Source organism: Nothobranchius furzeri, chromosome 11, assembly GCF_043380555.1.
Source record: "Nothobranchius furzeri strain GRZ-AD chromosome 11, NfurGRZ-RIMD1, whole genome shotgun sequence".
Lineage (NCBI taxonomy): Eukaryota > Metazoa > Chordata > Actinopteri > Cyprinodontiformes > Nothobranchiidae > Nothobranchius > Nothobranchius furzeri.
The window spans coordinates 39,412,953-39,440,829 of record NC_091751.1 but is presented as its reverse complement, the minus strand read 5'-3'; the positions used below and the strand labels follow the sequence as shown (position 1 = coordinate 39,440,829).

The window sequence follows — 27,877 nt, the reverse complement described above, 5'->3', positions numbered from 1 at the left end:
CGATAATCATTTTATCTGTGATTTAATGTGATTTATTGCAGCTTCTTTCACTTTTCTAGGATTAAACTCAAGACAATTTCCTTTAATTGAATCAGCTGCTTGAGAATGAGTCAAACAGCTGTCGAGCAAGGCATTTATTCATGCCTAGGTGCGGCTATGAACCACAGTTACTGGTATTGGACAGCAGGGCCCCCGGGTCTGAGCGTCTTTTAGCTCATAGCTAAAACCATTCAGCAAAATGACTCAGAAATGGAGTTTTCAGCTGTAAACTGGTTGGTCGGCCTTCTTTAGGATTTTGTGACTGACAGTTTGTTTCTGCTTCCATCTTCATCCTATGGCTGTTTTGGCTCAGCAAACACATTAAAACCTCAGCATGCGATAAGATATTAAAATATTTTTTATTTATGCAATCGTCTCTATATTATTTGGATTATTCAGCTATTTTTACTTCCAATTCTAATCAGATGTAGTTTGAGCCTTTAAGCACTTATGACGTCTTAAAAAGAAAAACCATTTCCTATCAGCAGTGGCTCGGTGCTTTGTGTCGGATAACTACATTACATCCTAAGTGGAGTCCAGATTGGAGGTGACTGCTACGTGAAGTGTCCTTCTTCTTTAGTCACTTCCTATTTCCTCGTGTGTCCTGAGCAGTGAGCACACCTGTCCACCTGCTTCCACCTTACAAACTGTCTGATGCTAGATGAAACAAGAGGATTTAAGACACGTCTGTGAAATTTGCGTCTGCATCACCTCAGAGAACATAATGTAGCTTTTTAGGCTTTAATTTTAAAGTGAAAACTTTTGTGTCTGTGAATTAGGCTTTAGTGCATTCATGAGGATGACGACTGCATGTTTTGGACATGTGTCCCAGCAGCCTGCAGGGAAGAGAGGAAAGAGCAGCTGCTGCAGACACAAATATGCAGACGCACATCTGGAGACGTTCACGCCACTCACACGAGTGCCGTGCCAACACTTAGTCATGCTATTCAGCTGCTGCCTTCATATCCATTCAGATAATAAAAATAGTCACTCCATAGAGAATATTATGCTAATCATTTTGGCCTTCAGAAATGTCAAAATTAGCCCTTTTTTTTAGCTCCCTACAGCTTTTAGTTACTTATAAAAACTCACTGCTTTCAGCCATCATCAGGAAGAAACAACTTAAGTTTAGTATTATTGTGTAATTATTGTTTTATTATTGTATATTAATCATGCTAATGTTATTAAATATAAACTTATGAAATTAAACCCTTGAACCTGTTCCATTTTTAGTTCTTTTTTTAAAACACAGAAAACTTTTTTTTTTTTACCTTGCTGACAGTTTCGTTTGCCGACTGCAAAACATCCCCAGAGCTGACGCTGATGGTGGCGTCACTTCCTACTCCATTTGTCCGTGGGCAGCAGAGGACGTTATCGCCCTCTGCTGCCCGCTCTCCCCTCTCCGATGATGCAGTCCCATGCACGATCCAATGAGTAAACTCCATCATCTCTGTTCATGGTCCCACATCCACGTCTCCTTATCTCGATAGCTTCTTTTATCCATCTTTTGTATTGTTGTTGTTCGGTGTTTATGATCCTTGTGTTGTCCCAGTCCATTACATGGTTTTCTCTTGTGCAGTGATCTGTTACGGCTGGCTTCTTTATTGTGCTTTCTACTTCTTCTTTTGCTGCTCTTGTGTGTCTTTGACTTGTTTCTCTCTCACACTCCTTTCTATGTTCTATTGTTCGTGTGTTGAGTTGCCGTCCGGTTTCTCCTTTGTATGTTTTATTGCGGTGTTTGCATGGGATTTGATAAACGACTCCACATTTAAGTCCAGCTGGTATCTTGTATTTTGGGTGCACTAGTCTGTTTCTAACTTGTGTATGGTTTGGTTGGTGTGTTTATGTTATGTTTTTTCATTGTTGCTCTTATTTTTTCTGTTATGCCTTTGATGTATGGTAGGGTTATCACTGGTTTTGGTTCTTGTCTTTCTGGGTTTCTGGTTCTTTGCTTTGATTGTTCTTTTCTTTCTGTTGTTGTTTGTTGTTTTCCTTTGTTTATCGCCCATGTCGGGTATCCGCAGGTCTTTAAGGCCCCATTTTTGGTTCTTTTTTAAACACAGATAAGGTTTTTCTTAACCTTGCTGATGTTTTGTTTGCGACTGCAAACATCTTCAGAGCTGACGCTCAACGTCAGCAAGGTAAAGAAAAACCATATCTGTGTTTAAAAAAGAACCAAAAATGGAATTTAAAACACAGCAAGAACGTACAAAGAGGTCTTTAAGGCGTTTTTTATGTGTTTGTCCTCTTGTTTATGGTCTCTTTCTTCAGTTATCATGTTTGCTTGGTGATATAATGTTATTTTGTGTATGGTGGGGTGTTCTGATTAGAAACTAGACACAGTAAGAACATACTAAAGACCTTTAACTGGTGCCGATCTTTAGTCCTAAATGAACTCACTAGTGCATGTCCCGCGGCATGCTGGGTAACTGCTGCCTGACTCCATTCACTCAGGGATCAGACTGTTCTGTGTTTTCCTGCGTTGTTGAGTTACTTAAGTGACTAAACTGGTTCCTTCTGTCTTTTTTTTGGCGGGGGCGTCAGAGAACTGATTCAAATAGCACATATTTGTACCTTTCTTTTTTTGGCACCACATCCCTGAGTCCGATGTATTTATTTGTATTTTTGTTTGTTTGTTTGTTTACATGTGTCAAACACAAATATATAATTGAAAACATTTAATAAAATGTAGAAAATGCTCATACAGCCGAGGTACGAGTTTCTGTCCTCAGTGACCTAACCAGGAAGCGCAGCTACAGGTGGGTAAAATCTGATAAAAGCAGAGGCTTCCTGTTTACCATTCTGGTTTCACTGGCCATTTATGACGGAGCTGTCAGTTAGAAGGACAAACGATTCAGCCACAGCTAATTAGTGTTAAAGTAAAAACATTTTAACATGCATATAAAAAATCAAGTTAACCCAAAATTACCTCATAAATTCACATTTTACAGTGAAGGTCTGGAGTTATTTTTCATAATTTCTCGTTGCTTTGTTGCCTATTTAATTTTTCTGAAAAGTCTTTTGTGATGTAACTGCATTTACGTGATACAAAACATGTTTTCTGTTGGACATTTCTCTAAAGCCAGATGTCATCATCATAGGCTTTCCTTTTTTGGAGCAGATATTTTCATATTGAAGAGAATTCCTGGGCTGTTCTTTTCACACCGACTGAAAATGAACAAATGTCTGTTTTCTTCATCGTAGCTGAGGCCAAACAGGGGTGCGTTAAATGCTTCCTACACCTGTTATACAACACAGACCACGTTCATCAGAGCGTGAACCTGCAGAGCACCACACCGTTACTTCGTCCCAGTTAAACTGAAAAGACGCAACCATTGAACAAAGAGAGAAGTGCATTTTCTGTAGCTTGTACTAACTTGCATGAGTTTTTGTGTCAGTCAGACCGACTCAGGGAATAGTGTCCCATCAGAGTGCTTTGTGCTGTTTTTGCTTGGCTTGTTTTTGTGTTTGCGGTGGAATGCAGGGGAGCAGGTTTGTCTGTTTAACAGAAAAATGGGAGGAGAGTGAAGTTTCCCTCCTCTTCCTCCTCCTCCTCCTTTCAAGACTAACTTTGTTGTCAGTCATCCACCTAAAGGATGCTGCAGCCTCATCATCTAGAACATAACATACTTTTTAATTTACATATAAAATATCTAAACAAAATGAAAAAATCAAGTAATTTTGGTTTGTTTTTCATAGATGGTACGCCAATGTGCTCAAAAACTGTTCATTAACTGATCTTAGGGCTGCACGATGTTAGGAAAACCTGCGATATGCGATAACAGTGATTAATATTGCGATGAGGATATTACTTGCGATGAATAAAAACTTAAGTCAGGGACAAAAATGATCAAAAAGAAATAAATTTAAAAAATGACAAAAAAATTATAAAAATGAGAAAAGCGAAAGATGTCAGGAAAGGGAAAAAGAAAATGAACATGAAAAGGCAATCAGTGGATCCTGGGAAAAGCAGAAAGAACAGAACAAAGCTAACTCAGGTGTTTGCTAACCATCAAAATTAAGTGCTGTCCGCCTCGGGGGCGGGCATCTAACCTATGAGAACCCACCCAATTGGTCAAATGGGTGAAGAGCTCTGTTTGATTTGTTTAAAAAACATCATGCTCCCGTTTGATTGACAGAATGCATTATGTGTAGCAAACATTTGAGCTGACCATTCATTACGATATTTATCTGTTCTTTGTGATATGCATAATGCGCATGATGATATCGCGATAACGATATATTTGCAATATATTGTGCAGCCCTAACTGATCCCAATTAAATAAAATACTATTAGGTGCAAAGTCAATTTAGTTGTACACCTGCGAAATGACAAAATAATCTTGAATCTAAAATAAATCAAACTATATAAAATAGTTTCATTTGCTGTGATGCTGTAGTTGACAATGTTGCCACATGGGTCTCTGTATTTACCATTTGGTCGAAAATGACAGAGGAGGAGACTGAAGCCTCTTTTAGACAAGAAAATGCGTTGCAGCATCTCGGAGCCTTAAGATGTTTATAAGTGATCAGACTATGGCGAAATGTTGCACAATCTTGTCCTTTTTACAAAAGATTACATGATGGTGGGATAAAGGGGGAATGGCGGCAGTCTCTGCTCTGCCACAAACTTCTGTTTCTCCTGGACATAACTTGCTTTTTATTGCGATGGGTGACTCCCATTATCGCCAATTTGGCTATATCACGCGTCGTTTCTCTCACAGAAAATACACAAATGGAGCCGAGAGTGAGGCTGTGAGGCAAATGGCTGACACCCAACAAAGTTTTAGCTTATGTAGCTACAAGTTAACTAAAGAGAACCGAGGATGGCGGGCATTTCTAACAAGAAAACAGTAACTGGGAGACTCTGCTACCCTCTGCAACATTTTCGATATGGGGCAAAGGCTGAGGCCTTCCTGGAAAAAGCAGGAGGGTAGCTGTTAACGCTCATGACTCTTCTGCTACCTGTAAATCAAATAATTACTCCTAATTTTAAGCTTTAATTACATTAAAATGGATGACTTACAAAAAAATTCACCTCCCTCGTGCCTAATAATCCTAAAATGTTATTTTTTACCAGGCTGTAAACATGTTTATTTATGATATGAAGTTGGCATTTTTAACATTGGATCAGGGGAGGACTGCAGTTTTTGTCACTTCAGTGTGAGCTGTACATTTTGCAGCTGTAATTTGCACCTTGGTTTGGTTGGGACACATCTACACATAAAGTCATTCACCTGTCCAAGTGACTTCCAATGTTGCCACAGACACTAGCATGTATCTCCAAATCCCAGGTTGGGAAAACCACTTGGCACAAAGGACATGTTCCTTCTTTTGGCTAAAACAGAGAAATTTGAGCTAAAACAGAGACATTTGATTACAGAAAATTAGAAGACAGTCTGAAAGATTTTATATATATATATATATATATATATATATGTATATATGCATATATATATATATATATATATATATATATATATATATATATATATATATATATATATATATATATATATATATATATATGTATATAATTGACTTACTTTTTCGTATATATATATATATATATATATATATATATGTATATAATTGACTTACTTTTTCGTATATATATATATATATATATATATATATATATATAATTGACTTACTTTTTCGTAATGACAGGGTATCTCAATGACCTAAAGTAGACCAACAAAGTTTATTATTTATAAGGTTGCTTGACATCTAAAATCCCTAAAAGTAATTACACATATAATTTGTATTTACTTACCTCTGGTTCTGAATCTAGTTCTGAATCAGAAACTGTGTCTGGGGCACTGCACTGTTTTACATGTATGGCAAGAAGCTGCAAAGGCATGATTTTAAGGCAAGTCTTGCATTCAGCCTTTGGCATGAGGCCAAATTCTTGTGTATCGTGAGGTAGAGGTGTCAGATCAAATTCTTCCTGTAAAGGAACAATGTACAGCATGGTTCTCCCCCCTGCAGATGCACTTCTTATTGTACTTCAAGTGTATCCCTCTGATTCTGGAGGAACAACAGATAAATGGCGCCGTCCATTAGGGCTGCAACAACGAATCGATAAATTCGATGAAAATCGATTACTAAAAGCGTTGGCAACGAATTGCGTCATCGATTCGTTGTGTCGCACAACTCTTCCAAAAGCGCCCCCCCTTCCCGCCCGCCGTTGCGCGCAGACCAGAGCAAGTCAGATCAGCGCGAGGGAGAGCCGCAGATCAGCGCGAGGGAGAGCCGCAGATCAGCGCGAGGGAGAGCCGCAGATCAGCGCGAGGGAGAGCCGGCAGATCAGCGCGAGGGAGAGCCGCAGATCAGCGCGAGGGAGAGCCGCAGATCAGCGCGAGGGAGAGCCGCAGATCAGCGCGAGGGAGAGCCGCAGATCAGCGCGAGGGAGAGCCGCAGATCAGCGCGAGGGAGAGCCGCAGATCAGCGCGAGGGAGAGCCGGCAGACTTGCGCTGCTGCGAACCGGTTCCGCATTGTTGCACAGCGATCCAGGCAGCTGCTTCCAGCGCACGGTCCATTCTCAAAGTGGCGCAACCAAAAAACTATAATTAGCACACGATCGTTCATGTCCGCACATGTTCTCTATTTTCTGTCTTATTTGTGCCTGAAGCTCGCTGCGGAGCTCATCACCTGTGCTGTGGTGATGTCACCTCACGCAGCATCGAAAACGCGCTCTGCTTTTCGGTCAGGAGATCCCTTTGATCTGCTCAAAAGTAACTGATGAGGTGAAAAGGTAAGACTCCAGGCAACAGATTTTCTGGAGAATTAAGAGGAGATGCAGGAAGATGAGAGACAGACAGGACAGGAAAATAGTTCAATAAAAACAAGAAAACAAAACAAAGTGTTGAAAAGTAAAATGTAGGTAGATTTATCTCCACTACACGTTTTTACCAGTAAAAAACAATAAGTTATACACATGTCATATTTATACATCTGATACAATTCAGATCACCTTCAAAACTCAGTCACACACCCAGGGCCGTTTCACGACATTTTGGGGGCCAAGGCAAAATACCCCCCCCCCAATAACTGGGCTCCCCAGAAGCCTCTGTGTAATTCATACCCTCTCCAGTAGTGTTAGTTATATGGTGTTTATAAAAGCTCCTCAGACATTACTGACATGTTCTAATATTATCAGATGAAAAACTAAATTATCAGACATGCTGTCTCATCTGCTTCTTTTATAAACTTGCAAAAAGTAACAAAACCATTTGAAAGCCACTATTTGTGGATTCTCTGAAAGTTTCCATGGAGTGTGTGACAACTTATTTTTTCATTGATCCTATCGTCTAATCTCACAGCTGAAACAAGCATCCTTAATAATCTGTGCACAGGAAGCTTATGCTGTAGTAAAACAAAAGGTATAATAATTTATTATTAATAAAACCTTGTTGCAGCACTAAAGCAGAAAAATTAGATTTTGCATTAAATATGCAAAATATTTACATATGAATTGTTTTAGAGCCCTTTTATTGGCAGAATCTGATATTAATTTAGTTCTTACATAAAATGGGTCCCAACATGGTTTGTGTGGCGTTGCCATAGTGTGACGTCATAGGCACAGATCCCCTGTCCTCTTGTTTGGAAATGGAAATATGGTCACCCTACATTAAACAAACTGTCCACCCGGGCTTTTGCGCTTCACAGAGACGCTTCGCTGCCTACGACTGAACGTCAGTTGAGAGTCAGTCTCATGCAGACTGACCAATGAAGAGAGGGCCTCAAGTTAAGACCCTCTCCTCATTGGTCAGTCCACACGAGGTGGGTCAAAGGTTACTCTGGGCGGGTTACGTGTTGTCAGGCATTCAAGTATTGAGTATATTTACTGCATATTACAGTAAAATATTCTGTATGTGACCACATTATGGTGATCCTTGGGTCGTGATGATGGAGCCCTTGAATATTGTTGCCCAGGGTACAACAAAGTGTTAATCTGGCCCTGGTTCCGCCGTCACATTCCCGCAGAAACTGGTTGATCACACCGGGGCCAGACTACTAGCATGTGGTTTTACAACCACAATGTCCTCAGAAGCAAAAACGCTTTTAAAAGGGAGGGAGGAGTCCTAACTGTTGCTGCAGGCGTGTTGTGTGAGAGTGCAGTTATATACTGGTTAATATATTTTTGGGTTCAGTTGCTTTCATGTGGCCTAATGTGAGTCTATTTGGGATCATTGGAATGATCAGCAGCATTTCTTGATGTGACTTTATGGCAGTTGCCCAGGGCATCATCGCAAGGAGGATGGCATTCATTTACTTTTGTTTTATTTGGTATTTTTTCAGTCATTTTTGGAAATAGTGATCAATTTTGATTAATTCACAGCCTATGTTTAATTACATTTAAAATAAATGTCAACAGATGAGATCAAACAAAACAGATGAGAATTGCCCTTAAGCTGTTTAACTTGGACCAAGCATTTTAGGTCACAGATAGATGTAGCTTAGGGTCTCTGTCTATACACCTTTTAAGACAATTTAGGTGATGGCATGTTGTTTTTCTGCTATTGAACTGTTTTCTAATAATGTTGTGTTAAATAAAGTGAAGGAAGGAGAGAAATAACGTTTCCCTAGCAGTTTTTAAAAATTTCCCCATGTAATCCGATTAATCGATTAATCGTGTCGAGACCCCATCCGATTAATCGATTATCCAAATAATCGTTTGTTGCAGCCCTACCGTCCATTTCCTCCTGCCAAAAATTTAAAAAAAGTCAGAGGAGCTCAGCAGTGAGTAACTACACCAACTCAATTACAAGATACAGATTAGTTATTTGTAATACCAGCTGCTTTGTACAAAAGCCATCCACCACTGATTGTTTTCATCTGTGGATATGTACTCTGAAACAAGCTGGAGACTTAAAATACAAGACGAGCACAAATTTATGTTTTTCTTAATTTACAACTAATACATATTGCTGCCTGTTGATAGTGATTGTCAACACAAATAAAATTACATTTTTATGAAAATAAGTACCTCTTCATGAGTAAAGTCTTTTGGCATCGAAAGAGTTATTTTTCCCAGACCTGCCTGCATGTGCTGCAAGTCTTGAACAGGTGAAGGAGTTGTGGAACAATTTTTGCAAAGAAGAAAAACTGTAAAGTTGAATGAGCTCCAGTGTTTGGCAATCTTTGTTGGCCTGTACATGCATGGTGAATTTCGCTTTGTCCCCCGCCTAAACAGTCCAGGAAAAGACCTGTAATTGACAGGATTTGTAAATAATAAACAGTCACTTTGACTGATGTAAACATAAGTAAAATTTTATTATATATATATATATATATATATATATATATATATATATATATATATATATATATATATATAGTTGATTCAAATAAAGCACTGCTCATAACATGGTAGAAACATGATTAAACATAGACCTGGCCATTTCTTCATCCATGCTCTGCGGTTGCCTTGAGTTCTGTCCCTGACTGTTATCTGTTCTGCTGTTGCCCAATGACTGGTTCAAAACTGACAGAATATTCTGGACAGCCTCTGTGGCCGCCTCAGCAACTTGGAGAGATCTTTTCTGTTGAGTGAAGTTGTAATGGTTAAGTACTGCATCTTATACATACTTAGGTAGTAGCCCCAATATATAGCCTCTAATGTTGGACTTTCTGTTTTCAGAAACATTATAAAAAGCTCAATTCAAACAGTTATTTCTCAAATTTGTATGCTGTTGGCAAGACAAATCTTTGGCCAAGAGGAGAGACTGATATTTACCTGACTAATACTATCACCTAGGATTCACTGTGTTATATAGCCCAACATAAGAAAACTTCAGTTCAATTTGAACATGCGCTTCAATATACATTTAACTTATGCCTGAGTCCTTCTGCCTTGTTTATTTGGTTCTTTATCGGAAGCCATGCTGTTGCATTACTCTAAAGTGAAAAAAAATATGACTTCAGTTAAAACACAGGTTAGCTCCAGTAGCTACAAACTCTCTGACTTTGCACTGATTCCTATGGCTAATCAACAAGACTATTAATGGAGGCTGCATACGCAGGGGTGGGGGTGGGTGATATGCGCTGGTTCAGTCATGATACCGTTCCTTGCTTAGACTGGCAGGTGATCAAGCGAAGCCCTGCTAAAGCATTCGGGTTCTGGCTAGCACTTTGGCTAGGTAGCTAGCGATCTAACGTCTGGTTAATGCCTAACTTACAAAGTATGACTTGGCTTTACTTAAGGGTTTAAACTCAGGGTTTCCAAGAAAATACCAAATAAACGATCAATACTCACTTTTATCCACAGTACACAGGGGAAATATAAACGTGGGTGGCGCTAAGACCCATGAGGAACAAGTAAAATCGCGGGGCAGCGTCACTTCCGGTTCCGGGTCACAAACTGTCATTCAAGAAAACACTGTCCAATGGGAGAACACTTCTCTTAAGTCCCACCCACCCGAGAGGGTTGGGTCAGAATTGCAATCAAAACCTCAAGCAGCGCAAAGGAGAAAGCCGAGAAGTGAAACTGCAAATCTGGTAGCGAGAGCAAAAATCTGAGCAGTGAGAATGAAACAAAGGAAAATGAAAAGAAAAATACATGGAGTCAAACATAACAAATAAAAATACTTTTATTACTCATTTTAATAAGTTGATTCATATAGTAAGTTTCACTTTTGAAACGATTTTTTTATTTTTATTTTTTTGCAATTTATTATTTTTCTCGCACATTCTTAATTTTTGTTTGATCTTCTAAGAGTTTTTCTTGAAACTATTGGCATGAATCTAGTCCCATACCCGGACTCCAGCTGATGGAAGGGCAGGATCTGGCAGAAAAAAGGCCACAAATGTAGACTCCTGTCTCCATATGACCAGATACTGAAGGGGTCAAACTGTACTTGAAAAATTGACCATTTCTGGACGTTACACAATGTTTGGATGACATGTTTCTGCAATTGTGCATTTCAGAGGTAACATTTAATTTGTTAGTAGCTGTTAAGAGCGTTTAAAGCAAAATGACAGAACATGCTCCAGAAACATCTCTTACTGCACCTTTAACCTAAAGCACATTGTACGGTATGGAGCAGCTCATTCTGGGTTAGAGGTCAACCTCCTAATGTCCACTGTGCTAGACTGCTTTCAGGCCTCCATATTGACTCCATAGTCATTCTGTTAGCACCAGATGTCCACCACCAGCTGCTCAGGAATTTATTGCTTTGCTGTTATGGAGATTTTAAAAAAATCAGTGCTTGCATTTTTAATCAGCCAACCTGACAGTACAGACTTTAGTTACACAAGAGATGCATTTATTTGACAGGGAACATTTTGCATCTGTCCTAATAATCTAGAGATAATGAAGATTTGGATTTTTACAAGAAGACTTTTCATAGTTGGATTGCTATTTGAAACGAGGTCATTTTACTCTAGATTCTGTTGTTTATCTGCGTCTTCAGCCTTGGTCCAGTAGAGCAGATGTGACATGGTAAATAAATGGTAGAGCCCTGGAACCCCCCAAGGCGCTTTACAGTCATTCACACACACGTTCACACCCTGGTGGGGATGAGCTACATTTTAGCCACAGTTGCCCTGGGGCGCACTGACGGAGGCAAGGCTGCTGAGCACAGATGCCACCGGTTCCTCCAAACACTACCAGCAGGCAAGGTGGGTTAAGTGTCTTGCCCAAGGACACAATGACAGCGACAAACTGAGCAAGATCGAACCTGCAACCTTCCAAGGACTGCTTTGCAAATAATGCAGGTTATCTTTTTATTCACCAAATCCAGGCTAGAATGCTCCCAAACGTTAGATGTTTTGGTACGCGTAGGTGCTGTGTTGGATGCCACCATTTCTGTTCGTTAGTTAGCGCTCAGCAGAGAAGCTATTGCGCATGTGCGAATCTCGGTAGAGTTTGTAATGAGGTGAGAGGCCTCAATCGGTCGGAAAGACACGTCTGGCGACAACGTCGACAATGAAGTTCATTGTCGACTATTTCTATTGTCGATATTTGTCGACAACTTTGACGAATCGTTGCAGCCCTATTTGTATGCACTCTGGCATTATTTTATTATGTAAAGCACTTTGGTCACCTTCTATGGTCGTGCAAAGTGCTACAAATAAACTTGATTGATTGATTGATTGATTGATTGGTACTGTACAGATTAATTGATGTTTCACAGGTTTGGCACATGAAAAGTTAAGTTCTTGTTGGAACAAACAAAAACAGGAATGGCAACAGTTGGTTTGTATGTGAACTTTGTAGGAGAAACTTGTGGCCAACCCTGAGGTGGATTTCCACCTCTGTTTTTTTAACCATTCAATGACTTCCTCCAAACCACATGCTAATGCAGCACTTATATAGGAAGGCTTTAGTACAGTATCAGTGGTATGTCATGGTGCACAAAGGTCCAATCCTCGACTCAAACAGTAAAAACAGGAACAATGGCAGTCACCCGTTTACGGAGAAGGTGTTTCATTAGAGGAAGATGGAGCTCCTATAAGGTTCTCACCACCATTGGTATGGGTTTTTTCTTCTTTTTCTACATGAAGGTCTGTAAATCATGTCCTATATTGTATCTACTGTGTGTTTATGATGAAGCTGAGATATCACATTAAACAGCAGTTCCTCCTGTCCTGTGTGTAGTTCATTCTCCTGGGATCCTCCAGCTGTTTGTTCTGCTTCTGCATAATTTATCCTTATTGATCCCCGTGCAATAAAAACATCACAGCGCCGGTGTTGGTGTGCCTCGAGGCTCCGGCATTATTTATGATTGGTTCGACCCTGTTGCTCCACGTCCAGGCGGCGACTATGTAATGTCAACATGAAATAATCATGAGGAGCGGTTCATTGACTCGATCTGTTGTTCGTGTGGGCATTGGAAGATGCTTTGGTGCTAAGAGGTGGTGGATATTTTTTGTTTGATTGGCCTGATATTTGATTCTGTTTGGTTTGGTTTACAAAACCATTTTACATTCATTCATTTCTTAGCACCTGAAAAGGTAAACTCTTGATCTCAATATGTAAAAACATGTTGCAGATCTAAACACGCCAGGCAGCAGCACCATTTGTTTTTTAATAACTCACAATTTAATTTTGTCTCCAAATGACCACCTAACAAAAGCAGCAGAAACCAAATTATTGTAAAATTATTACTCTGGCTCCAGTTATTGGGTAAAGCGTGAATTTTAGTTTCTTTGTATAGAAAGGATTGCTTTTTACTGTCTACTGACACTTCTTCTGAATTTCTCAGACTTAAAAATTATAAAAAAATAAAAAGATGAAAGTAATTTACCAATTTTTGATTTTCAGAAAAGAGGACTCTTGATCTGCTTGTCTCAGGAACCTGTCTCCCAATTACTTCATGCTACAGCAACACCACATAGATAAACTACATTCCTTCCCAATTTTTCACCCAGCTAAGTAATAAAATCAGTATCAGACTCTACTAACAGAATGGTTCTGAAAAAAATTCAAATGTGATTTTTTTTGCATGTATAAAAACACCAGTGTCTGTGTCCACAAAGCCAGATATTTGTTATAGTAGTGATGATTATGGCTTACCCTAACCCTAACCCCACATTCAAAATCTCAGTTAATTATATGTGTCACACTCTAATTAGCTAATGAAACACAAAACCTGCAACTGTTGCTGAGCCTTTAGATGGTCTCACAGTCTAAGTTGAATTACTGAAATAAATGGACTTATGCACCATGCTCTCATTTTTTTCAGTTTCACCTGTATAAGTGTTGAATTCTTTTGTAGACATGATTTGTCCTCTTGTTTTTGCTATTTGTTCAATAAAGATTTTTTTAAAAGTGCCCCTTTTAATAAGAATCCCCTAAAATGTATTTTTTTCCATGTGAGTAAATTAATTTCAGTAGACAATTTTATTGGTTTTTTCTTGATGTGCAGTTTGGGGTTATATATTTGACCAAAAATCGGTTACAAGGGAAATGATGTATTTCTTTGTAGAAGTCGTCCAAGTTTCACCCCAAACAGATGTGGTCACCCTAGAACCATACCATACCATACCAACTTTATTTCTATAGCACAATTTAAGACAAAGCGTGAGAGCTGACCAAAGTGCTGAACAGGCAGGATCAATTAAAACAAAAAAGAAGAAACAATAAGAAAATAAAACAGCAATAAAAACTATAAAATCATAATACGATAGCATGAATCACTGTCTAAAAGCCACGTCATAAAGTAGTTTTTTAAACGAGATTTAAAAACAGGCAGAGAGGATGCCAGCCCAACTAACTGTAATGGGCAGTGAGTTCCAGAGCGTGGGGCAGCATGGACAAACGCATGTTCAACTCGTGATTTGTAGGACATCCGAGGAATGCAAAGCAGTAGACAATCAGCTGACCTCAACATACGAGTAGGTACACAGGGGAGTCAGCAGGTCAGACAGATAAGGAGGAGCTAGGTCATGTAGGGCTTTAAAAACAAACATCGCTATCTTAAAACGCACACGAATTGTGATGGGGAGCCAGTGAAGAAGTTCCAGGACTGGTGTAATATGGCTATGTCGACTTGTGTTTGTTAAAAACCTAGCAGCAGCATTTTGGACAACCTGCAACTGGTTCAGGGCAGAGACAGGAGTTCCAACTAATAGTGCATTAGCGTAGTCCAAGCGAGAGGTGACGAAAGAACACCACATTGTAACAGAACAGTTAGTCTGGACCAACAAATCGCATCAGTCAATTGAAATATTAGTCCTTTGAAAAACTACGAAAACCTGGATATTTTCATCAATCTACGAATCCCTCTGGCTGCCTCGGACAGAGGGTGAAAAGTGTCCGGGGATGAGAGGACATTCGGTCAGCTCCCTATTGAGAATCATAGATGAAACTAGAATTCGTTGTTAGGCTCTCAAGCGTTTTATTTAAGTTGTAGGTGCCACGGGGGTTTGAGGATAAAGGAATGTTCTTCGCATAACCTTGGAATGGGATGCTACAATAAAAAGAAAACAAAGAAACTTTCATCGGTTGTTGTGTCTGACGTCCCGTTCATAGTTTCTATTTTTTACCTACAGTTTTAAGAATTTTCTGTTTACGGCTACAGGAGTGAACCCGTTCTAACAATCTTCTCAGTGTTTTGCTTGCCTCTTGAGTTTTACTTCCTCATTTCCAGCTGATCTGATCACAGCAAACCTCAGCTTCTCCTTTTCTCCTGAGTTTATTCTGGGGTCTGACAGCAGCTGCAACAGTTATGAAATACTGATGGTTTCACACATGAACCTTTGTGCAGCTGAGTTTAAAGTAAGACGCTGCATGGATGAGGTTGTTGACTCTAAAGTGCAGCTTCCATTGTAAATTCCTTACATGGTGGCTCCTTGTTTGCTGTCTATGAACTTTAATATAACAGGCATATCCTTTCACTCACAACTGGCTTTTCTTTCTCCATCTGTTTATTTATTTTTTCCCTTGCTCAGACGGTATTGCCAGGCCACGGCCGCTCCGAGTCTCCTGTCTACACCAACCTCAAAGAGCTGAAAGGCACCCAGACCAACCTGCCACCTCTGCCCTCTGGCTCTCCCCTCCACGTCATCGGAGACTGGGAGACCCACAAAGACCACAGCGGCAGACACTACTACTACAACCACTCCACCAACGAGAGAACCTGGAAGCCACCAAGAAGCAGAGAGACCAGTATTGGACATTCCCGGGAAGAGAGACACAGCACAGGGGACAGCAACGAGGTAATGACTTTTGTGTGTAAGGTTATTCTTAGTTCTCTGAATAATTGGCAGCATCATCCCAGCATTTCTACAAAGTCTAGGTTCTTTAGATCTGTATTGTCCTGAGGGTGACTGAAAACATACCCATAGGGTTTGTTGATTGCCGTTTACATGGTTACCTCTCTGTGCATTTAAGATGGGCGTTGGTTTGGGATGTAGAGCAGGAATGTGAACGCTTTTCCTCCCAGCCATGGACATCTTCTGCTTTTAGACATAAATTGTTCAACTGTTACCGGTAGCTTGTTCAAACAGCGGCCGACCCCGGACTCTGTTTTTTTTTTTCTCGTCTAGTCCCGCCTGTTCCATTTACTGATTGGTTCTTTTTTCTGTTCTCCCATTTTCTGATTGGATTTTCATCAATATTAGTTTTCATTGTCGTCTTTAATTCATAGACAAAAATGTCGATCGATACTCATCATAATGAAGTCTTTTTCTCAGTCCGTGAACTCACCATCTCCGGGTACTAATTTAATAATAATATTAATAATAATAATACATTTTATTTTTAATGCACTTTACATTACAGAGGTAATCTCAGTGTTATAATTTGAGCTTATGGGGACAGATTTATCATATTTTTACTTTCAGAATTAAATAATAATATATATACATATATTTATTTTATTCATTATAATTTATTTATTTAGTTATTTGTTTTATTTTCAAGAATAAGTACACACACACACACACACACACACACACACACAAACCAGCTCAGTTGCCTAGTGGTATGTGTCTCCACCCTAGGACTCACTGGGAGATTGTGGGTTCAAATCCACGGTCGGGTCTTACCAAAATGGGAGCTGATGCAGTCAGCTTTAAGGGCTTTGATTGGAGGTTAAAACACCAAATGGTTCCCGAGCACAGCCATTGCTGCAGCACGCTGGGGATGGGTCTAATATGGAGAACAAATTTCACCAGTTTTTGATGACTAATGGGACTTAACTTTAAAAATAAACACTAACTAGAACTCTAGAAGTTTGTCAACTCTGACTGACTGATTAGTTTTAGATAATGAAAGTTTTAGTTTTGTTTCTGACAAGCAGATCATTAAACAACCAAAGCAGAATCATTTCTTCATGTTTGGATGAATTGTTTATTAAAACTAGAGAAAGAAAATAAAACTTCCCTTCAGCCTTTTCAGATTCATCTGGTCTGTGGTTCAGTTTAAATGAACCCAGCAGTGATTTACTGTGATTAGGATCAAATCTCTCTGTCTCACGTACGTGCACACACACACACACACACACACACACACACACACACACACCCACCCCCACCCCCACCCACCCACCCACCAATTAGCTGTAAAACATATTTTGAAGTGTCTTTTCTGATTCTCTGTCAGTAGATGACTGTACCACACTGCCACCTACAGGCCGGAGTTAGTCACGTCTTCAAATCTGTATCAGTCAGGATTCTTCTTCAGATTTACTCCTCCCTGTTGAATCAGTCAGACATGTGGGCGAATATTCTCCTTTCTGGTGTCTCTTCTGGTCCTCTGTCTCATATCTAGCTGGTGGCTTTTGGGTGCATAAGTTGTCTTCTGTCCCCTGAAAAGATTCTCTGTTTTCTCTTTCTTTATACTAATACTGTAGACCACTCCTCTCTCGCTCTCGCCAACTTTCCTTCCCTTCCTGTCGCTGTCCAACGGTCGAGCCCAGCCTCTGTCTTCAGAGGACACCAGCTTCAGTACCTACTCTAGCCGTTCAGACAGCCAGTATGGTTCTCCACTGCGGGGCTGGTCTGAGGAGATGGACGAACACGGCCACACGCTGTACATCAGCGACTATACAAATGAGAAGGTACCGTCTGCACAGAGCCCCTCTGCTCGGTCTTTACTGTAGTTTGGGTTGATTCATGGTGAATTTCTCATTCTTCTGCATGAGTTTTGGGTTTATTTGCATTGATTTGTCAGCTCTGAAGTTCTGAACACAGATTTAATGTGTGTTTAAATAGTTTGATGAGATTGGTTCATTTTTATCTTCCCTAAAAATCTTAATTGTATTTTTGTAACAAGTCTGGAGGTTTGTAAGAAAAAAAGTCTCAAATGAAAGATGATAATCTGGATCCAGACAGTTTGTCATTTCTCTGGTGCGTCTGTCTTTGTTCCATCAGTGGTTAAAACATGTTGATGACCAGGGGCGGTCCTATTACTACAGCGCTGACGGCTCCAGGTCAGAATGGGAGCTGCCAAAGGTGAGATGCTGGAAAATAAAAATCACCATGAAGATAAAAAAGACTTGAAGTGTAGCTCAACGTTGTAACCTAAAATGCATTTTTCACTCACTGCAGTTAAAGTCCAGTAATAGCTTTAGTCTTTATAATGGTTTATGCTGTAGAAATACAGAACAAATCAGAGAAAATAAGCTATTTCTGTAATCATCTTTCTAAGCTGCTGAAGTCTAAAGCACAAACACATTTATACTTCAACACTACTGCTGGATCTGTGTTCAGCTCATCCAGGCTGAATGCGTCGGGAGAAGGTCGTTTACTATGAGAGGACAATCGTTTAAAATGAATATTACATATTTTAAGGCTTTCAGCCAAAGGAAAGGAAAGTGAGGAGATTTAAAATACAGATAAAATATTGAGACTTGTAGAGAAATGTTCCACAGTGTAGGGCTAGTGCTAAAACTTTAGTGTGCTTTGTACTTAAAGCTAACTTTTTAGGGTCTAAACTTGTTAGTTTATAAGAGAGCATAAACTTTAATTCGTTAATAAATAAATCCTCATCTGCTGCGGTTTACTGGCATACTTCCTTTGACAATAAAATATTACTGTTTATTCTAGGGGCCCACAAACTCAAAAACATAATCCTATATGTAGTCTGGCCACGGCCCATTAACTCATTCACTGCCAGCCGTTTCCTGATCGGTAAAGCCCTTCGCTGCCAGCGTTTTTCAGCATTTTTACAGTTTTTTTTAAAGTCACAGAACGTTACGTGCTAGGATGATGTCGACACCAAAACTACCAAAACAAAGAGTAGACTCACCTCTTACATCAGGAAGAATCTGCGCGTTTCGAGTGTTATTCGTTCTTTCATAATGCGTTGTTGAATTGTGATCGGCAGAAGCTTTTCCGGTTCGCGCCTCACTTTTTTTTACATCAGCGGCCCAACACAATCTCCTAACACGTGGATTTTCTGCTTCCTGATCACGTGACGTGTGCGGATGAAGATCGGCTTTAGAGCTGGGATGTTTGTTCGCACGGTGCGGGGGCTCGTTCCGATGCCCACACAGTAAAAACATGCAAATGACGACTTTAGTTGTCATTGGCAGTGAACGAGTTAACGGCTCTCAGTCATGGGGCAGGGTCTACGCTTGTCTTTCAAACTGTTCCCACATGCTATTGGATATAAAACGATGTGGCTCTCTCTCTCACTGCTACAAATAGGGATGGGTACCTTTGACATTTGAATCGATCCGGTACTAATTCCCGGTACCTACGAATCGATACCGGTACTTAACGGTACCAATTTTCGATACTTTTGAGTGTTTAATATTTTAATTCACTTAATTAAATACAAATTTTTCTCAATTTGTAACCATATTTGATCAATTTCACGATAAATAACATACAACTGTTTGTATTTTAACATAGTCCTTGTAGTTTTATAAGTTGATAATAAAACTGAAGCAAACATCTTTACTGTGAACTAAATTTACTGTATATCTTCATTCCTTTTGCCATCCTTTTTCATTTAATTTTTCCTACTGGGAAGTTAGAATTTCCGAGGAGAAAGCGAACGCACTATTAGCTGATAAAAATGGTGGCAATGGAAGCTAACATATCAAGCTAACGTTATCTTAAACAGTTTATTTAGTTGCTGAAGCAGATTAAAACGATGATGCCTCACACTTAGATCGTTGTCGCTGGTTTCATCTTCACCCAATCACCTGTCGCATTTAGTAAAGTGAAGCCAAACTTTAGTGCACGTTCATGTTCTTCTAGTCGGAAATTCGGAGTTCCGAGGAGAAAGCGAACGCACCATTAGCAGAACGGAAGCTAACATATCAAGCTAACATTATCTTAAACATTTTATTTACCTACCAGAGCAGATTAAGATGAGGATGTCTCACTTAGATCGTTGTCGCTGGTTTCATCATCACCCAGTTATGGGCTCGACACACGGGAGGTGACAAACGACCGCGATCAGCGAAATTTGTCGCTGTCGCTTTTATTACCTGACACACGGGAGGCGATCTGCGGCAGCGGCCAGCGGCAAAGCCGTCTACGCGTTCTGCTCCATGGCGAAATCGAAACTTCCATTGTTTTGCTTGGCTGTATCAGGTTGGAGAGAATTAAGGTTATTTAAGCGATTCAGAGTCAAAAAATTGGTAGATATGATGTTTCACAAGGTGCTGTTAGAGTTATGTGAAATCTTACTTCTGATTTTACTATATAAGACATAATAATAATCAACTTCTCCTCCATGTATGCTCGGAGGTGTACGGAGCATCCTGTTCGCTCATTGGTCAGTGAATGAAACCTCCTTTGATTGGTCCTCGTCCGAGCAACAGCGATGAAAAGTTGAAAATGTTTCGACATTCTGGGATCGCGTCGCTGGGTCGCCTGTGCACGACACGTGCACGAGCGCAAAATTTCACATGCACGTTTTTCGCATTTCGCTTGGTAGGAGGGAGACCCGCATGTCTCATTGAAAATGAATGGAGGAGAGGCGATGTCGCCTCCCGTGTGTCGAGCCCATTGGCGTGCGTTCTTTCTACCATGCTGCTCTGTTTACAACTCGCTCGCAGCGACCGACGACATAACATTCTTGCACATGTGCAGCTGTCTTGGCAAATTCTCGTTATGAAGGACGGGTACCGAAACGAGGCACCGTTTCAAATGACGTGAATCGGTGCTCAGTCGGTACTATGGAATTCGGTCGGTACCTTAAAAAGTACCGAATTCGGTACCCATCCCTAGCTACAAATGTCGGTCAACGAGGCAGTCCGCCATACGTTGTCAAAGGAGATGCAAATACGTCCTTTTTAAGTAGTTAAGTACATCTGTCTGCTCTTGACTGAATAGTCCAAAGTAGTTGCTAAAGGCATTTTAAATAAGCTGTGGCCATCTTTGTTTTTTCAGTAACATCCAGCCTACAGAGTGCTGTGATTGGCTCACCAACCCATTAGAGCACTGTGATTGGACCCCCACTGATGTTAGTCAGTGGGACGTCCGCCATTACATAGTGGAGGAACTACATAAAACCTGAAACAATGCATAATTTTTCTAAATAAGCGAGCTGTGATTGGTCAGCTACAATTCTGGCCGGGCTTGCGGAGGTTTCAATGGAACGTGCCTAGACCGACGTGCAAAGAAAAAATATTTTAGCTTCGGCAAATGACGGTCTAGATTCTAGGCTACAAATAATTTAAAAATTTAATAAATTCATTAAAAATAGTTTTATTTGTGCTATTTGTGTCAACCAAAATTAGGAAGTAGAGCTCTGCATGGGACTCTTTAACTCTTTCGCTGCCAGCTGTTTCCTGATTGGTAAAGCACTTCGCTGCCAGCTTTTCTCACCGTTTTTAATGTTTTGTTAAGAGTCACAGAACGTTGCACGCTAGGATGATGTCGACGCCAAAACAACCAAAACAAAGCAGAGACTCACCTCTTACATCAGGAAGAATCCGCGTGTTTTGAGCGTTATCCATTCTTTCATAATATGTTGTTGAATTGTGATCGGCAGAATCTTTTTCGGTTCGCGCCTCACGTTTTTTACAGCAGCGGCCTAAAACGATCTCCTAACACATGGGTTTTCTGCTTCCTGATCATGTGACATATGCAGATGAAGATCGGCTTTAGAGCTGAGATGTTTGTTCACACTGTGTGGGGGGCTCGTTCCGATGTCTACACAGTAAAAAACTGCAATTGACGACTTAAGTCGTCATTGGCAGTGAACGGTTGAATTTAAAATGACGACTTTAGTCGTCAATGGCAGTGAATGAGTTAAAAATCCTGCTCCTGCTGATTATGTCTGACGCACCCCCGCCTGCTCCTGTAGTATTTAAAAATTATGCACAGCTTTCCATATCTCAGGATTTACGTCCTTCCCTTTAGCTTTCTTCTCTTCCGTCATACTTTATTACCACCTTAATGTTTACTCTCCATTCTACCAACAGCATTGGGACTCACTGCCTGTCTTTAACGTGCTGCTCCAGCCAGCAGCAGTCTACACCCACCTGCTCTGTTTGGTGGGACACCAGTCCCAAAGCAGGGCTTTAGCAGGAAGCCTGGTTCATACCAGGAGACGTTTGGGTTTAAAGACAAATGTTTACAATCAGTTCAGTCCAGCAGTCTCTGAATCACATTCAGTAGATACCAGATAGCACCGGACGAGAAACATGCAGAAACCTCGAGCAGAACCAGGATAAAAGTGGGCGGCTCTCTGGCTTGATCTTCTAATACAGAAGAGTTGGTCCAGTCATCATTTTTATGGAACAAAGTATCATCTTCCCCCTGAAACAGGAGCGCCAGAGCTTTTGTTCCACATAAAACAGCTCACAAAGCATTCATTCATACTAGAGACCACAGCAGATTAATGTAAGATGAACAAATGATGTGCAAACACAATCTGTAAGAAACATTCAGATTAAAAACAAGTTCATTAATAACGACGCCCTTCTACATCATAAAAGTTGCATGGAAGGTTTTGTCACAGACTGACTCATATTTGAGTGGTTATTTGTTGTCCATCTCTGTCCTGCAGTATAAACACTCCCCACCTCAGCTATCTGGGAACGTCTCAAAGACTCAAAGCCTGGACCGTAAGATCGCGGAGCCCATCGTTTTAACAAAGTGGAGACACAGCGCCTACATCCAGGAGCCAAGCGAAAAGGTTTGACATCATCAAAGCACTCGCTAAGAAACCCGTTGTTTCCTCTTATTCCTGACCGTTGGTGTCCTGCCGGTGTGCAGACCAAGGACAGTGTCGCTGGCTGAGTTTGTTGAGTGTCAGATTTAGACTCATTCCTTTTGCAGCGGCTGATAAAAACCAGGCGTTTTCGCTCAGGCTCCACCCGGCCACACCCGTACAAACCCAAAGTCAGTAATCTGAACAGAACAAACCCAGTCGCCGTGCATGAGGAGAATCACACAGTGATAATTACATTTTTCTCCACAGTTTGCTGGTTGAGTTGATTGGTCCTTTAATCATTAATGACCTTAACAGGTTTTAAGCAACACAACAAATTAACCTGAAAACACTTTTCTGAATCTTTTGTTGATGAATGTTTGTGTTTCTACTAAAACCCACAGGTACTGAACAGCTGCTGCTTGAGCCTTACATCATCTTCTCTTCTACGTGTCTGTGACGATGTTGTTGTTCTGTCTCTTCATTAGGATGCTCCTCTGTCCCCAAAGCCCCCTTCTCCTGCCTCTGACTCGTGCTGTTCGTCTCCAAAGCCCCCCGCCTCTGTTAGTACTCACCACTAACGTCACACACTGCAGGGTTTATCCTCCTCTGGGGTTGTAAGGCACCGAATCAGGTTGCAGCATATTGCAGAGTTCCTGCACAGGACTGGAAATCCCGCAAACGATTAGATTAAATATTTTATAACAAAACTGGAGAAACCCAAACCAAACTGATGGAATCCTTTCTGTGTTGGAACAGTTCAGACGGATGTGATCTTTGCTGCTTGGTGTGAGCGTGTGTCTTTGAATCACTGAAGAGTTGTTTGATCTAATCTATGTGAATAATCTCTGCTGTCCTGAGTGGGAACAGTGGTTAAAGTGGTTTCATTTCCTCTCCTCTGAAAGCTGTTGTTGCTCTGGTTGTGGGAGTTTTGGTGACTTGCGTGGCTCTGCTGAACTGGTGGGGTTCCCGGGTTTGTTTTTAATGCCATCATCTGCTGCTTGTTTCTGTCTGCAGCCGTCTGAGAAGTGTGGCGTTCTGAATGTGACTAAGATCACTGAAAACGGCAAGAAAGTACGGTGAGTCAGACTTTTCTGTATTTAGGAGATAAAAGCTGTTTTCTCTGCACCGGCTGACATTGGGAGATGATGGGGGTGTAGCTACGAGCATACATGCACACCAAGGTTTAGCTCATTATCTGTAAACATGATTGACTTATGGACATATTTTGGTTGTCTTAACATCACCTGTAGTGGCCATCTTGAATCAGGTTAACACGTTTTAGATTTTTGATGTTTTATATATTGTATAACATGAATTGTGTTTGTTTTGCAGGAAGAACTGGACTTCCTCGTGGACGGTCCTCCAGGGTTCAGTTCTGCTGTTTGCTAAAGGACAAGGAGGCGGAGCCAGCTGGGTAAGTGAGGAAAACATTCCATTTATCAGTCGATTTATCTGCTAAAACATTACCAACATGCACACAGTCTGACAAATATCCCTCATGGTTCTACACCCATTAGGGAAGTTGTTTATTTTTCTTCCCTCTGTCTGCATTTCCTCCAAAGTTGCAAACTCACAATCTAACCTGCAGTAACACAACCTCTAAACAAAACATCATTCTGCTTTCATCTGCAACACTTTCCATGTTTCTGTTCCATCCCGTGATTACTGGCCCAGTTTGGAGGAGGTCAGTCTAAGCCAGAGTTTACTGTGGATCTAAGAGGCGGCTCGGCCGATTGGGCCTCCAAAGACAAGTCGAGCAAGAAGCACGTTTTAGAGGTGAGGGCCGACGCAAATGACACTTTAAAAAGATTAGTTCAACCTTTACTCTCTGTGAATGTGTTTCTATACACAACTATTAAAGCATTGAAAGGTTTAATTATAATTGAAGCAAAATGCACTTCTGTGCAGTTTTGCAAATGAAAAGTTTGATTTCTAATAACAAAAGAAATTTGATGCAAGTCGTCATCATTGTTTGTTTTACTGGGTGAATTCTGGATGTTTTAGAACAAAGAAGGCACTAAAACAGTAAAAAAAAAATCACACTGTTCTCGTGAATAACTTTATTAGATGAATCACCTCAAATAGCTTCAATACAGTGATTGAAATTTGGCACAGAAACTCCTTAAAACACTCCGAGACAAAAAACCTGAAGGATCTGGAGTGACTTTATAAATGAGGACGTTCTGTGTAGCAACCTCACAACGTGGTGGTTCCTCTGCAGGTGAAGACTCGTCAGGGCACGGAGCTGCTCATCCAGTCCGATAACGACGGTCTGGTCAGCGACTGGTTGAAAGCGCTGCAGGAAGCCATCAACACACATGTGAGTGGTGCCTCCTTCCTCTCAGCTTCTGCTTCAGCCTCTTCCCAACCTGGATCAGCTGATTGAGAAGGCCGTTGGCCGAGACCTTTACAGCCGGTTGTGTTTTACTTCCTTGTTTGCGTTTGTGTGTTTCAGCCGGTTACCTCTGACGACAGCAGGTCAGACAGCGAAGAGGAGAAGCCCGCTGTGGAGAAACAGGACAAGGAGAAAGACCTGACAGCCTCAAAGAAAGTCAAAAGTAAAAAGATGTTTAAAATAAATAAAGTGAGAAAGTTTCTTCAGATGAGTGATCATGAAAACATGGAACGTCTGATTCCTCTGAACTGTAAACTCGGGTTTTATGAGATCAGAAGTGAAAGTACAAAGTACAAAAGCAGCTGGAGGAGTCGTTTTTCTGTTACTGTATCATATACCCGCTGATCGGTGTGAGGGACTCGAACCATCAAGCTGCTGCTGACATGGCGAGCAGAACGCTGAGGCGGGTGGTGAGTAACTCCATCTTGTCTCATCTCTCTTCCTCAGCCCTGAAGCCGACGACCAGCGTGGAGACGTCCGACAACAAAAAAGCCAAAAAACGTCTGAAACACTTCCTCACCCGCCGTCCGACGCTGCAGGCCGTCAAAGACAAGGGCTACATTAAAGGTTTACCCCTTTTAGTTCCCAAAAACCACACGTAAACGGCTACGTTCATGTCTTTACCTGGTAAATGTTCTCACAGAAATATGTATTGTACATTTATTTATGTAGTTTGTTTTGTTTCATTATCGATATAAAAATTACTTCAAACAAAAGATGAAGTTAAAACCTAATTTATCGGATCAAATGGAAGTTGTTGAGCAAGCAAACTGAAAACAGCTGATTTATAACCACAGATTAAACTTTTATTTATTATAAACACAAACTGTAAGGAAAGTTGATATAAAAGTAAGAAAAGATGATTGTTTTAGGTCTTGTGGCCCTCACGAGTCCCGCTGTGGTTTTGGACGGTTCTAACTGGCGTTTCTATGGTTCTGCTCTCAGATCAGGTGTTTGGCTCCAGTCTGTCCAGTTTGTGTCAGCAGGAGAACACCACGGTGCCGCTCTTTGTGAAAATGTGCATCGACCACGTGGAGAACAGCAGTGGGTGATGTTTATCTGACCGTTATTAGTGTCTGTATGAAAGGGACCGCTTTATCGTCTCCATAAACGTTTATCATTGATCTTCTGCAGATTTGTCTATGGACGGTTTATATAGAGTTAACGGGAATCTGGCTATCATACAAAAACTACGCTTTGCTGTTAATCATGGTAAGTCTCAAAGACAAATGGCATCTTAAATGTGTAAACTAGCTTTTAGTGACAGAAACCAAGCGACGTTTGTTTGCGTTTGCCCAGATGAGAAGGTGAACCTTGCAGACGCGAAGTGGGAGGACATCCATGTGACCACCGGAGCATTAAAGATGTTCTTCAGAGAGCTGCCAGAGCCGCTCTTCACCTACCCGCTGTTCAACGACTTCGTCAGCGCCATCAGTACGTCCGACACACGGCTTCGCCCACGCGTTTGTTCACACAGAAACCTTGAGTTTAACGGTCTGAGGCGCTGGTTTTGGTCTGTAATGGATCCAGAGTTTGTTTTCCTTCCTCTGCAGAGATACCGGACTACAAGCAGCGACTGCAGTCGATCAGAGAGCTGGTCAGGCAGCTGCCCAAACCCAACCACGACACCTTGCAGGCTCTCTTCAAACATCTTAAGAAGTAAGAAAATCACAATTTAAAGGTTTTTGTTGAGTTGAAACAAAACTACAAGGTTCTGCTGATGTTTTCCCTCCAGGGTGATCGAGCACGGTGAGGAGAACCGTATGACCACCCAGAGCGTGGCCATCGTGTTCGGTCCCACGCTACTGAGGCCTGAAACCGAGACGCTCAACGTGGCCTTCAACATGGTTTATCAGAACCAGATAGTGGAGTTTATTCTGCTGGAGTATGAGAATATCTTTGGCCGGTAGACTCAGAAATGATCCACGCGTTTTTTTTTTTTTTTTTTTTTATCAACACAATCAGAGCTTTTCCTGATCCACCGCAGCTCTGCAGAACAACCAGTCCTGACTCTGCGTCTCAAACCAACTCAGCTCTGCTGGTTCCTTTACTACTTCAACATCTGGATCAAATATCTTATGAACTTCCAACATAAACACTCCTTCATAAACATCGACTCTTTGCACTTTTCAGTTTCTGGTTTTCATCCTGCAGCTGCGTTTGTGCCACTTTACTGCGTTCTTCCCGTCCCGACACTGGATCCTTACATAGATGTGGACCGGGCCGCTGCTGCTCAGAATAATGGTGCAGCTGGAGAACCAGCCGGAGCTGACTGTATTACAGTTGAGGCGTCAGTATTGCTGAGCAGTCTTATAGTCACAAACCTGGGAGAACCGCCTAAATCTAACCGCTGAACGGCGTTCAGGTGTTCATTAAGGTCACGCTCGAACAAGGTACGGGGACTACGACAGGGTTTTGCCTCTTTGCTGTTTTATTTTAAATGTTTCTGTAATTTTCCCTCCAAATCTGTTTTCTAAGAAACAAGCTGGAGGTTTCCTGAACACGTAAGACTTTATCACCTCTCTGTATTAAATCTGCACACCACCTTCTCCTGGCATGGCTGTGACGAGTAAGAGCAGCACTCGTGTGCATCTTCACCAGTAACGGATACTAAAACACGTCAGCGATCAGCCTCTGCTCATAAATCTGTACAGTGTGTGTGAATGGATGGATGGATTTAGTGATATATTCTACAAATAGTAAAAAAACGAATACCTTGAGTGTTAAAAATGTGATGCGTTGAGTGAGTCGTGTGTGAGTGAGTGACAGACGGGATTGAAACTGTAAACTGGAGATGTGGAGTTTACATGTGAGTCAGGTACTGTTGGATTAGTAAACTGGAATAAATACCTTTAATGAGAAAAACACAAAG

General features: G+C 41.0%; 1 protein-coding gene across 4 annotated transcripts in view; it reads left to right on the top strand.

Moving 5' to 3' along the window:
• arhgap12b (Rho GTPase activating protein 12b) overlaps window positions 1–26,966 on the top strand; it is a 98,235-nt gene extending 71,269 nt beyond the window's left edge. Inside the window, exons 3-18 of one of the 4 annotated variants that reach the window (XM_015956057.3) lie at window positions 15,440–15,706; window positions 17,344–17,550; window positions 17,864–17,944; window positions 22,464–22,592; window positions 23,096–23,170; window positions 23,625–23,686; window positions 23,943–24,024; window positions 24,285–24,386; window positions 24,832–24,930; window positions 25,066–25,168; window positions 25,453–25,572; window positions 25,951–26,049; window positions 26,140–26,217; window positions 26,305–26,439; window positions 26,559–26,664; window positions 26,741–26,966. In XM_015956057.3, coding sequence (XP_015811543.1) covers window positions 15,440–15,706; window positions 17,344–17,550; window positions 17,864–17,944; window positions 22,464–22,592; window positions 23,096–23,170; window positions 23,625–23,686; window positions 23,943–24,024; window positions 24,285–24,386; window positions 24,832–24,930; window positions 25,066–25,168; window positions 25,453–25,572; window positions 25,951–26,049; window positions 26,140–26,217; window positions 26,305–26,439; window positions 26,559–26,664; window positions 26,741–26,915 — 1,920 coding nt within the window. In that variant the 3' untranslated portion in view covers window positions 26,916–26,966. The remainder of the gene's footprint in view (window positions 1–15,439; window positions 15,707–17,343; window positions 17,551–17,863; window positions 17,945–22,463; window positions 22,593–23,095; window positions 23,171–23,624; window positions 23,687–23,942; window positions 24,025–24,284; window positions 24,387–24,831; window positions 24,931–25,065; window positions 25,169–25,452; window positions 25,573–25,950; window positions 26,050–26,139; window positions 26,218–26,304; window positions 26,440–26,558; window positions 26,665–26,740) is intronic. The other 3 variants (XM_015956059.3, XM_015956058.3, XM_015956060.3) reach the window with 3 other exon arrangements.
• The last annotated feature ends 911 nt before the right edge of the window (window positions 26,967–27,877 follow it).